The sequence below is a fragment of the Phaenicophaeus curvirostris genome, chromosome 14, assembly GCF_032191515.1.
Source record: "Phaenicophaeus curvirostris isolate KB17595 chromosome 14, BPBGC_Pcur_1.0, whole genome shotgun sequence".
In the NCBI taxonomy this organism is placed as follows: domain Eukaryota; kingdom Metazoa; phylum Chordata; class Aves; order Cuculiformes; family Cuculidae; genus Phaenicophaeus; species Phaenicophaeus curvirostris.
The window spans coordinates 13,426,759-13,439,669 of record NC_091405.1 but is presented as its reverse complement, the minus strand read 5'-3'; the positions used below and the strand labels follow the sequence as shown (position 1 = coordinate 13,439,669).

General features: G+C 41.7%; 1 protein-coding gene across 5 annotated transcripts in view; it reads left to right on the top strand.

The window, feature by feature from the left end:
- Positions 1–12,911, top strand: part of ZNF423 (zinc finger protein 423) — a 225,529-nt gene that overhangs the window by 196,784 nt on the left and 15,834 nt on the right. For all 5 annotated transcript variants that reach the window (XR_011338470.1, XM_069868639.1, XM_069868640.1 and 2 more), the window contains 2 exons: positions 4,766–4,897; positions 6,433–6,548. Coding sequence is in view for 4 of the 5 variants with exons in the window: in XM_069868639.1 (XP_069724740.1) it covers positions 4,766–4,897; positions 6,433–6,548 (248 nt within the window). In the remaining variant the exon portion in view is untranslated. Of the gene's footprint in view, positions 1–4,765; positions 4,898–6,432; positions 6,549–12,911 lie in introns of those variants that run through there.

Sequence of the window (12,911 nt, the reverse complement as noted above, 5' to 3'; positions counted from 1 at the left end):
GCAGTTGCATCATATTCTCAGACCTTGCTTTTACCTCTGTTGTTGGATTGTTTGTAATGGAAAACAGTGGTGAAGTGGTGCCAGCCAGGCGAGGGGTTGAAGTGGTTCTCTGCAGGCTTTGTTTTGGAGGGGGGTGTCTATCACTGTCATCCTACCCAGGTCCCAGCTCCTTGCTTCTCCAAAGCTGCATGGTAAAAATTACTGGGGAAGCGCCTGCTTTGCTTATGTTATAAATTTTCCCCTTTGCTTACTTGTTTACTGGGAAATGAATTGCATAAACAGAATAATTCCATGCAGTTTTATTTTTATTTCCTTGTGTTCATACCAATTTCTGTTTATTTCTGTTATAATTAGAGCACTTCTTACATGGCCCATTTAATTCTATCAGATTTATGATATAATGGACAGGGGAAGGTTCATTGTGAACACAATGTATTAATGCTTTGTTACACTGAATTAAAATATTTCAAATTTCATTAAAAGTGTGGTTAACGCAAGGATGTTTACATCCTAGTACCAGAAAGATATTCCCCTTTATTGCCCTAATTTGCTGCAGTGAAGTAGAAATATGCCGGTCTGGGAAGCTGTAGTATGGGATGTATATGTTGTCAGGAGTGAGCTTCTGATTGTCTTGCACAATCTCTCAAATTAGGACTATTGTGATTATTCCGTAAGGAAAAATTTTGCTTTATTAAATCAAATTGGAAAGAATTTTAACTAAGAGTAAAGACAATGCCATCTTTATTTTTACTGTTCAAATCTCCTATTTGTTATATCGGTATGATAACGTGTCTGTACATGACAGTGTTAATGGATACTTTTATGTTGCCATTAATATATTTATAATTAAAATGCAGCTGATGCAGTACATGGGTTTAATACAGCATTATTAATTATACTGCATCCTTGCCAGGAGGCTGTTAGTGTCGATTCTCTTAGAGGCTTAGAGACTCATTGTAATATGTATTAAATGCACATTGCTGCAGCAGAAATAGCTTTATGGAGAAGCATATTCCCACTCTAAAATGGGCAGAACAGCAGTGTTAAGTGCTACTAAGCATCCTATCAGCATATTTAAAACTATCCTGCAAACGCTTCCAAACTTGGGAACAATGAGCGATGTGCTTCACCATCATGGTTCAGCTGGGTCTGGGTCTGTGCAACCCACTAATCCTCGCTAACAGGCAGTAAATTATGTACCTCCAAATTTATACAAATGCCTGCCTTTGACATCAGTGGGCACCACCCAGGTTTCACCTTCAGGATTCAGATAATCAGCTCTCATTCCTACCGGCTTCCCTCAAGACCGGTATGGAAATAAGTATATGTCTGCCAGGGATCAAATGCTTTTGGAGACAAAAGTAGGTACTGAAAACATTACAGGATACTATCATCTCCCCATGATACTTTTACACAAAGCACTCTGTTCCTCTTTTGGCCTGACATAGTTTCAGCCTGACAGAATCCAGCAGGCCTGCTTGTTTTAAACAAGAGCACATCCTATTATTTTTTTGAGAAATGAAGTGTAAAATTAATGCTTATTATTTTGAGCTCTGGGGAAAAAAAAAAAAGGCAAGATACCCAAGCTTCTTGTTTGCTGAGCGTTGCTCGTTTAGTCCTGTAATCAATCGATCTCCACACAGATACACTTATAGAGAAATGGGAGAAGATCTAGCACAGCAAGCTGTAAAAATCTGTATTTTATTTTACAAATGAGAGGGGCTGCACAAATTCACTTTAGTTCTCTAGTTCTCTCACAGATGCTTGTCATGTTTAAGAAAAAAGGGGTGGGAGGGACATGAGGGAAATGATTATATGTTTGTTGTTGCAAACGCCCAGTGCCACATGTTTGACTGGAGCATTGGCATTTGTCAAAAAGCCGCCTTGTATCTACCTATATTATCTTATATAATTCAAGGAAGTTATTCGCCGAAGGTGACTGAGTATCCCTACACATGTGCTGTGTTTCTGAGTAAAATAATATGTTGTAAAATGCCATAGAGGAGAGAGTGATTATAGCTGCAATTCTATCTATATCTTTGGGCATTTTCATATTTTGAATACACATGCATGAAAAGAGAAACGTTTGTCATGCTAACCATGGTACTTTTTCCCCCCTTTTTTCTTCCTGGATGGTTTTATAGACACAAGAAATACATAATGGACTCCTGTGGGAGTGGAATAAAAACCCCCACCGGTGCGGAGAAGGCCTTATAATTCAGAAGTGGATTTGCAAATCAAAAGGTCTTGCCTCGAGTGGGATAAATTTCCAGATCTGCAGGAACTCATTATGTTTTATTATTTTTCATTCCAGTTTTAGTTTGTTTGTTATGGGTTTAACTATTTAAAATACTGCAGGGATCGGCCAAGAAAATGCATGATCTCTGTTACCTAATTAAACATACCAAGCCTGTAAGAATATACTTCAATTGAAATACTCAGCATTGTTGGGTTTTTTAATTTTACAGAAATTATAGGTATTTAGGCTGCGAAAGGAGCAGTTGTCTAATCAGCAGTATGTGTCTGTCTGTATTTATGAACACATGTGCTCGCACAGGACCATGGGCTGTACATGAATCACTGTTTTCCAAATACACAGTATGCGGAGGGTAGAAAATTAATGTCAAACATGATTTCTCTGATTTACTCATAGAAGGAATTCATTCCATTCCCGCCAGTACCTGCTTTGTCCTCTCCAAGTTTTATTGCAGCGGTCGGTTGCTGTACTCAGCTGTGTGGCTGGGTACACTCAGGATGCTCAGCACAGGGCACGTATCCCTTCCAGTCTCTTCTCCTCTGTGGAGCAGACTGCAAAGATCACACAAAGCCAGAAGTTTTCAGGCAAGGGTCTGATGGAGAAGCCAGCCTTGTGCTATAGTGAGGGGAGAGAGTCAGGTTTTGAAATACAACCATCGGGAGAGGGTGATATGCCCATGTGCGTGGCAGCTGCCCAAACAAAGAATTGCAGACCTTGTTGCATACTAGAAATATCCTGGTCTTCAGGTACATCTGCCCAGGGAATTTGTGGAGCTGCTGCCATAGAGCCACCAGCTCTTTTATCTTTGTTCCTGACTCTTTCTCCCTTTCTCTTTTCTCTTGTTACTTCTTTTCCAACCCACCTGTTTACTTCTCCCCATCCTGCCTCTCTCTTCCCCGCCGTGACTCCAGTGCCAGTGATTGCCATCAGCATTCTGCTCTTGCCCTGCAAGCCATCGCTGCAGTGTAGGACAGAACCCCCACTGCCACCCCAGTTTTTGGAGTCTGCTCGGCCTCGGAGTGGCATGGGTAGCTACTGCACAAGGCACTGAACAGATATTTTTAAATTATTGCTCTGTTTCACACTGCATAGAGGGCCCTTCAAGGCTTGTGTGCTCTGAAAATTGCAGCCATCTGCAAATGTGCTAAGGTGCAAATGTGAGAGCACCTTGCAGCCAGGGAACAGGCTGTGTCCAGCGTCCTGCGTGCAGAGCCTCGCTGCTTGCATGCCCGGTCACCTAACTCCTCGCCTTGCAAAAGAGCTTTGGGATACTGAGAGTACCAAAGGTTTTATAGAAAACAGTTATTTTCCTCTGTTTAGTCCCTTTATTGATGTAAAGAGATAATTCAAAGGAATTTTAAGTAAAGACCATGCTTCTGAAGGCTCACGTTATCTGCAAGATCCAAATGCACTTGGCAAGGGATTAGTTCATGGTATAATGTCATTTCTTACATGTCTTGGAACTGAGAATTGAAGTGGGTGAGATTTGAAGGTAGAAAAATAGTTGAATATACATCGAAAGACAAGATTTCTTTAGTTTTTGCAATATGTTTCCATGATATGTTCACATGTGCTGCTGCAATGAAGGAAATAAGTTTTCAGGAAGTATTTACAGAAACAATCAGCAAAATATTTAAGCTTTTGGTATTTCCTGATTTATATAAACATTATGTTGTCTAGACTGCTACCTCTCCCTCCTTCACTTCAAGAAAATTAAAGTATTGTTTCATTTTATGTGTGGAGATTTCTTTAATATGGCTTCAGTACCTCACAAAAAGGCCCAATTGCACTCAAACCCACAACTGAGAAACACACCATCTTACAAGGGTGGTAGGCTCGAAAATAATAATTATCATTTCTCTATGAGCTCAGCTAGAACATATGAGGTATTTAAAATGGGCCCTGTGTACTTAGTGTTAAGACATATAACGTGGAAATTAGGCTTTCAAATAACTTCTAAATAGCTTCCGTGGTGTCTCTTCAGCATGGAAAAAGCCAAGAGAGATTAAGGCTGACACTCTGCTCTGGATTCCTTCTATTCTCTGATAGTTTCTTCTTCTGTATATTTGCAGTGCAGTCTGAAGTGAGAATGGCATTTCAGCCTGCTTTCAGTGTTGTTGCTTGAATTCACAGTGTTGAATTAATTTTAAATGCTGTTCGCCTATTTAATAATCTATACCCAGAGCAGGGATACTTTCCCTTTGTGGCAGGATGTGAGATGGAGCAGTGCAGTGCTGGCACGAGCATGGGAGCAGGCGCTTGGGCTCCCGGCAGGTTGATCACAGTGCTGCTTTCATCGCAGCTGCAAATCAACGCCCCTAAACACAACCAGGGGCTGTACACCTGAACACGCTGCACAAGCAGCTCAGCCTGCTATTCTGATGGGGCTGGCGATGCAGCAAGGTCTGCGGGTCCTTGAAGTCGTGCATGCCGGTACGGGTGTTTCTGCTGCATCCCCGACGCTAATCTGCTGTGTCACTAACAAGTTGTATCATTTGAACCTTGCAGAGGAAGGCATCAATCATGAGTGCAAGCTGTGTAACCAGATGTTTGACTCTCCAGCAAAGCTCCTGTGTCACCTGATTGAGCACAGCTTTGAGGGGATGGGAGGCACATTCAAATGCCCTGTTTGTTTCACAGGTAAGACAGGGAGGCCAAGACAAGCCTCAGCATGCATGGCTTGATCCAGAAATGACACTCGGGGGATTTGTAAAATACTGTATTCCTTTCCTAGGGAAAAGAAATACTGTGCTTGGAAATGTTCAAAATATCATCTGTCTGAAACTGGGACACACTCTGAGGAGCAGCACTGTGGTGGTGGTTGATACTGAGCAGCACTGCCACACGCAGCAGGCTCTGCATCACACCCCCCACATCTCCAACCCTCCTCACACACCCAGTTTGAAGCCTTTTAAATTGTAGCGTGTGGCTCCAAGGTGCAGTGCATTTCCATGTGCACGACTTGCAAGGTGTGTACATGCTCTTGCAAGCCCTTATTCACTTGAGCAAGGACACTTTAAAGGCCAGGAAGTTTGTAGTCTGCTCATGTGAGTAAAAGTTTGAGAGGACCAAATATTAAAACTGTATAGTTTTGCCAGCTGCTTTCTCAGTACTTCATTTAAAGCTGTCTCATCAGTGCAAATGATTGGGTGGTCTTCCTTAAAAGACCTGCGAGCTGCATGCTAAAGACTGCCTTTAATATGCTTCTCAAAACAGTAAACGTACATTTCCTAACTGCTTGAGAGACTAAGATCAGAGTGTGACTGTAGGCCTGGTCATCAGTAAAGGGACACAGGTAGCACCTACAATTTCTTTAACTTCAATGGGAGTAAGGCAAACCCACACTCCATAGGGTGGTTTGGCCCACAATTTGAGAACCTTCTTTTTGTGTGAGCTTGGAGTTAATTTATCCTTTGCTGAAATGTGCTGTAAAATAACTCTTTGAGTGCATGTGTTTAATTCCACTGAAGAAGCTATTTTCACATACTGATGATCGTTCATGTAAAATGAGACAAAAAATTTAATGAGAGATGTTTTTTACCAGCCAAGACCTGGGATTCAATATGTTTCACTTCCAAATCTTACTTGATAAAGTCAGATTAATTGTCGATTCAAAATCATAATGTGGGTGCTGTGATATTTGTGGTGTTTGATCATAACTTTTTTTTTTTTTTAAAAAATGCTGAATGGGCAACCCATTTAAAAGGTCTAAAAAGTGTGACAAGGCTGCCCTTTCAGATTCATATATCTTCCAGAAATGCTGTTCTGGGACACATGTCTTTCAGACCAGCCATCGAGTCTTCTTCTGGCTCAGTTGTCCTGCATTAAAAATGCATCTGATACACCTGCTGTGGGCCCTGGGCTCCCTGCTGGAGTGGTGACGTCCTCTCTGTGGTCTGATGATTGAGTTCTTCCAGTTACCCGTGGACCCTGTTAGCTTTATGTGAAATATCAAAAATCCATACAGGATCCAAACTCTGTTAGAAGTAAGCTGACTGTCAGCCTGGAGACTCTAAATTGACTACTTGTAAGGAAATTCTGCTGAACTGAGTGTATTGGCACTTCTCTGGCAAATATCTTTGGACTTTTCAGAGTCTTTGCAATCATAAAAGTATAATTCAAGACAAGGTGCCTTATATGAAACAATCTTAACTAAATGTACTATGTTGTTTCAGTTTTTGTACAGGCAAACAAACTGCAGCAGCACATCTTTGCAGTTCATGGGCAGGAAGATAAAATTTATGACTGTTCCCAGTGCCCACAGAAGTTCTTCTTTCAAACAGAGCTTCAGGTATGTTTACAACAGGAGTCAAAGCAAAGCTAAAGCTGTTGATTTCTCTGTGTAACCATCAACCTTGTGCAGGCGGCATTTGGAAAAAGTGCATAGCCTCAGTATGATTTCTTCTGCCTTTAAATAGTCTCTGTCTCCTCCTGCCTCCCTCAGTGCTATCAGAAGAAAAGGGTCTCTGAGCATGGCTGGAATAAATAAATAACACAAGACAGATATCACGATTCTTTATGAGTATTTCTCTTGACAGTAGCGTTGCTACAACCTGACATGACTACGTCAAACACCTTGTAAATAATTTCTTTTTCTCTATTAATAATTTAGGCACTGATTAACATACAAAGGCTAAGCAAATGGTAGCTGTTCCCTCCCCTTTTTCACTAAGTCAAAAGTAAAGGAATTTTCCCTACCAAGGTATGTGAGCAAAACATGGGTGCAGCTCCACAAGGTGCTTAATTAGAGGCTCCACCAAGGCACTAGAGCATTAATAAGCTGCAAACCAGGTGTTACATACCAGTTTCCCTGGTAGCACTGAGGCCACAGCAGTTTTAGCCTCCCCTTGGCTGGCATCTTTTGGCAGGTGCAGCAAGCCTTTCAGAGGGGCCAAACCCTGACCTGGGCATACTCCACCAGCTGCTTTCAGGGCCCTGTCCCCAGGAGAGCCACCTTGGAACCAGGATGGAGAGGCTAGGGTTTAAATCATACTGATACCTTTGGTGCTGAACCCATGTGAATGCTGATATCTCTAAGGCATGTGTGCCTGACATCTCACGGGCAATGGACTGCTGGAGCTTGACCTTCTAAAGAGCTTCTCAGGCATGTCATACCTGTGCAGCACAGCCACCTAAATATAAGTACCACGCCCACCACAGCATAGCACTGTATGTCTCCCTTAAATCTGTTAGCTTTATAAGCCATGATTTACTTAAACTTTGGAGAGTTTTTATTTATCTTGCTGAATTCCCAAGCTGCTGCCTTTTGTGTCGTGCTGTCATGCTGTGGAAGGATGGTTGATCTTTTCACTTTGTTGATTTTATTTTTTTTTTCTCCCAGGGGAATCTCTTCTTTCCCTTGTTCTAGCAACTAGATTTGCATAAGTGTACAAAAGTTTTAACTATACCTTTTTAATATTTTAATAAAGTCAGCAGATTTGGGGTTTGTGTGTTCTCACTATGAACATTTTATGAAAGCAGTAGTGGCTCTGAATTTTCTTCCCATTTTTCCTTTAAAGTGGTGTTTGGTCAAAATGTCAGCACAATTAAAATGGGCACACTGGCTTCCTAGGTCACTGCATTAACCTTTAAAATCAGATGATAAAATAAAGAGAACTTGTTAAATTATAGTCTTAACAGCGGCCCATTTCTTGCAATTAACAGTTTTAATTACATAGTGTTTCAGTTCTGAAGTGTTATGCATTGCAAAATTGCTGCAAATAGCAGCTTTAATCAGATAAATTATGATTGTAATTTTCCAGTTTTTATGCAGTATTTGTGTGCATTTAAAATTTCTGTGCTCATAATAATTACCCGAGTTAGTTTTGAATGGTATTGGCTGAATTAAAAGTCTGCACTTAGCTGCACAGTTTTAGTCTTTATTTCAGTGGTGACTCAGTGGTTTACCTGATGCCAGGGATTTTTTCTAATTCAAATATTTGAGCCAAGGACGTCACAAAATGTGTGTATAGGTAAGCTAGAAATGCTCAAAACTTTTGAACGAGTTTGTCTTGGTACAATTATCTCATCAATTTCTGATGTGTAAGCTGCCTGGTCTAAACTCCTCAACTGTTGGTTATATTTTTGATTAGTGAAGATTCAGTATTTTTTTAGTGAACTGGTTGTTCAGCTGCTACTTAGGGTTAAATCTGCATAAAATTTTCAGTCTCTTAAATGTTCCTATATGGGCAAATCGCCATCCATCGAGGGGTTCTGCTTGATGGATTTGACTTTTCAGTTCTGATCTTGTTTTCCCACTGGTGTAAAATAACTAGTGTCAAAATCTGAAGTTATGCTTTGTTTTACTTTTTTGTATTTTTAAATGAAACCAGTGAAAATAATTCAAAATTCAATTTTTTTTAAAGTTCTTCTGGAAATAGTTCAGAGTAGAGTGCTTACAGAAAAGCAAGGAAAACAAGGAGGGTGGGGAAAATGACAGGCTGTGCAGGGACAAGGTAACTTCTGCTGATCATAGAATCATAGAATGGTTTGACTTGGAAGGGACCTTAAAGATCATGCAGTTCCAACCCCCCTGCCATGAACAGAGACACCTACCACTGGATCATGTTGCTCTAAACCCTGTCCAGCCTATCCTTGAACACCTCCAGGGATGAGGTTTCTTCCAGCTCTCTGGGCAACCTGTGCCAGTGCCTCACCACCCTCACAGTAAAAATTGTCTTCCTAATACAGGATCTATATCTCTTCTCGCTCAGTTTAAAACTATTACCCCTCATTTTATCCCTGCACTCCCTGATGAAGAGCCCCTTCCCATCTTTCCTGTAGGCCCTATAAGGCTGCTATAAGGTCTCCTCAGAGCCTTCTCTAGGCTAAACAACCCCACCTCTCCGGGCCCGTCCTCATACGGGAGGTGCTCCAGCTCTCTGATCATCTTCATAGCCCTCCTCTGGACTTGCTCTAACAGGTCCGTGTCCTGAGGATTCTAGAACTGAATGCAGTAGTCCAGGTGAGAGCAGAATAGAGGGGCAGAATCACCTTCCTTGGCCTGCTGGTCACAATTCTTTTGACACAGCCTGGGATATGATTGGCTTTCTGGGCTGCAAATGCACATGAGAAGCTCAACAATAGCCTGTAATCCACCAGCAGCCCCAAGTCCTTCTCTTCAGAGCTACTCTCAATCCATTCTCTACCCAGCCTGTGTTTGTGCTTGGGATTGCCCTGACTCAGGTGCAGGGCCTTGCATTTGGCCTTCTTGAACCTCATGAGGTTCACACAGGCCCACCTCTCAAGCCTGTCCAGGTCCCTCTGTATGTCATCCCTTCCCTCCAGCATGTCGACCACACAACGTGGCTTGGTGTCATCAGCTGACTGGCTGAGGGTGTCCTCAATCCCACCGTCCATGTCTCTAACAAAGATGTTAAAGCACACTAGTCCCCATGGAGCAGCATAAATTTACAGATGATGATAGGACAAGGAGGAATGGCCTCAAGCTACGCCAGGGGAGGTTCAAACTGGACATCAAGAAAAAAATTTTCACAGAAAGGGTCATCGGGCACTGGCAGAGGCTGCCCAGGCAGGGGGTTGAGTGGTATTTAAAAGACGGGTAGACGAGGTGCTCAGGGACATGGTTTAGTGGCAGAATGGGAATGGTTGGACTCGATGATCTAAGAGGTCTTTTCCAACCTAGTGATTCTATGAGTCTATTCTATTAGCCCTGCTCGTTTGTGAACGTTTCTTTAAACAGTTAGGGTAAACACCTCGTAAGCCCAGAAAGGAACGTGTGCCATGTGATGAGAAACATTGCTACTGTAAATGCACTTTTAGTGGTTGCTGCAAATACTGCTCTGGCAGTGTAATGCTCAGGAAGGGATAAAACCCTGTTTGCCCCCTGTTGCACTTCTGAACTAGTATTTGTATTTTAATGCTTTGAAGTATACAGCATCTGATGGAGCCACAAAACCAAGGCTTAAGAAAGCTCTGAGTAACTAGGCTCATTTTATCAACAGTAGAAATTCTGGTATGAATTTGCAGTGATGAGTCGGTGAGGTTACTTTGATGATGTTGCCAGAAGAAAAGAAAACAGAATATTATTTAATTGCTTACATTATCTCTTTGGAAATACGAGAAGAAAACATGGTGATGTTAAGTATGAAACACAAAGGAAACGGTTCTGTGATAACCCCATATACCCTTAGGGCAGAAGAGGAAAGTCTGGCAACTTCTTGTTTTTCACATCGTGCTTTTGTAAGTTTGGCATCTATGAATATGAAGAAAATTTCCTGGAAAACGTAAATTTATATATATGTTAAGGCTATAGCATTTAATTCCCCCTGCTGAAACATGCTTAGTGAAACAAGCATAGATGTAGAGGTTTGGGGGGTTCCTCGCATGTAGGGCAGAAGGAGCCCTTTCAAACAGAGCCCCTCCTCTAGGACCTGTGTCAGGAGCTGCTGCCCATTGCTGATGAGCCTATTTCTCACAGGCAGCTGGAGCCACAATAGCACACAAGGTACCCAGACGTGGGAGATGAGCTAGCTCTTCCACAACTGAAATTTTGGTCTTTATTCAAAATGTAGCAGGGACCCCTGCCAACACTGAAGATGGGTCAGAAATCACGGTACATAATGGGTACTGAAAGTTATATTTGTGGTGTTATTCACAGCGGGAAAGATACCTCCTCATTTGCTTGCATCAAGAATTACATTAAGCAAATTGTGACTGAGCAGTGATTTTCAGAGGAAACTTGAGGATTTTCATATGTACTATTTTGCCACACTGCTTTTTCCAAGGAACCATCACATAACCAATGAAGTATTTGTATTTAAGGGATTAATTCCTGCTGTTTGTTGTGTACTGTTAATCATACTGTTTCCTCCTAAATGATTACAATTGATGAAAACGAAGGCAAGGGATATAATAAACAATGCACAAATAATCCAGGTACCAAGGGAGCAGGGTGCCCGCCAGGTCTTTCCTAGCACAGGTGTTCAAGTGTTTTATTGCCTGCTATGAATAAAGGGCTTGCTTTTCTGTTCAGAGTTGGAGATATGTCAAACCACTAAATTAAGGGAAGTTCACTGGAGGATTTTGCTGTCATTTTAAGTGCCCAGTTTCTTTAAATGTGCGCGTATCGAAAGGAGAGTGGCTACTATGGCTCATTGGCTAACACTGTGGTCTGTCTCCCTCCTCATTTTATTTTATGTGAAAAGCTGGCAATTTTCATATATCCATAAACAGGCATGAGCTGCTGCACAGAAATTGTACTCATTATGTTAATAATGATTTACCATGAACGTTCTCCAGGGGCTTGATTTGGTCCACATCAAAGTCCTTGGGATTCTTTCCGCTGATTACAGCAGATCAAGCCCTGAGCAGGTTTTCTTTTTTCAAGTTTGCTTTTAATGTCAGCTCGATGTTAGATGTGTCTCCTAAAGAGGGCTGCATCCTTCCCAGGTGAGCAGGCCACTGCAGCGGGTCGGCACGTAGCCTGATGTGACCCAAAGAGGATGTTAAGATATGGCTCTACCTGTGGTGGCTTCCCTGGGAGTGGTGCAGTGAGGAGCAACATCTCCAACTGCTCATGCCAAAGGTTTTGGGGCCGTCAGGGTACAACAGTGTCCCCTGAAATATGTGGGGAGAGTGAGAGCCTCTTGGCTTCCATGCAACCCACCTACACCTACGTGAGTCTACAAGGCTACCTCTGTGGGCTCGGTTTACCACTAATGGTCAGAACACTGAAGAAGGACTTTAGCAATTGCAGGTCTGTGCCCAGCTATTCAAAGTCTTTTAGTGGCCCTTGTCTCCAGTTCCTACTTGAAAAACATGTTTTATCTGCTTCCTGAGGGTACAAGAAAGCTTACTCAAATAGGAGTAAAATTTTTCTTCTGAACAGCCCTGTGTGCTTGCAACACTGAAATATCTCAGTGCTTCTGGGCACCAGTGTCCACGCAGTTAGGGAGAGAAAAGGAAATCTATGGTATTTTGATGAAGTTGCAGAAACCGTTTTTCCCTGGGGGGAGTATGTCGACGGCAGGACACATGGGATCTGAAATGTGGCTCTATCTCAAGGCAGTACTTTTCACTTAATGTAACTTTTGCTGTATTTCAGAACTTTTGTGTGATTTATATGTTAAGTGCTAGGAGCTTCTTGCTGGAAACAAACCACAACATTATGTGTAGAATTAATTTTCTTCAAGTAAAAGCAGTTTTTTCTCTTAAGCAGAATTTATGTCTTTGCATTATAGTTGCTGATAGGCTCTTAAGAGTCTGTTATCTAGCTTTTTTTTTTTCTCTAAGTTAGTCCTCTGTTAAATCCTGAAAAATAGTCAGTTATCCTAGCAGATTTGGCTAGAGTTTCTTAAAAAATGTTGCTATGGTGCATGGAGTATTGTTAAATTTTAATTATTAGTAGTTGCAAAGCTAATAAATTAGAAGAATACCAAAATCTATTCCAGCCATATTGCTGGGTTTCATTCAGACGCAGTCAGATAATTATAACTAACAATAATTAAAATTTAAAAGTGCTGTAGGCACATACCCATCACAATGAGTCTGTCTGCCTGAACATTCTTTATGGACTGCAAAACCACAAGTTTTATCTCTGATCTGTTGTCACAGTAGGGAAGAGTTTTATGTGTTAGGTCTCTGGTTTTCAATAAGTATATTTAAAATCAGAGGAGGAGGAATATAAGGCTGT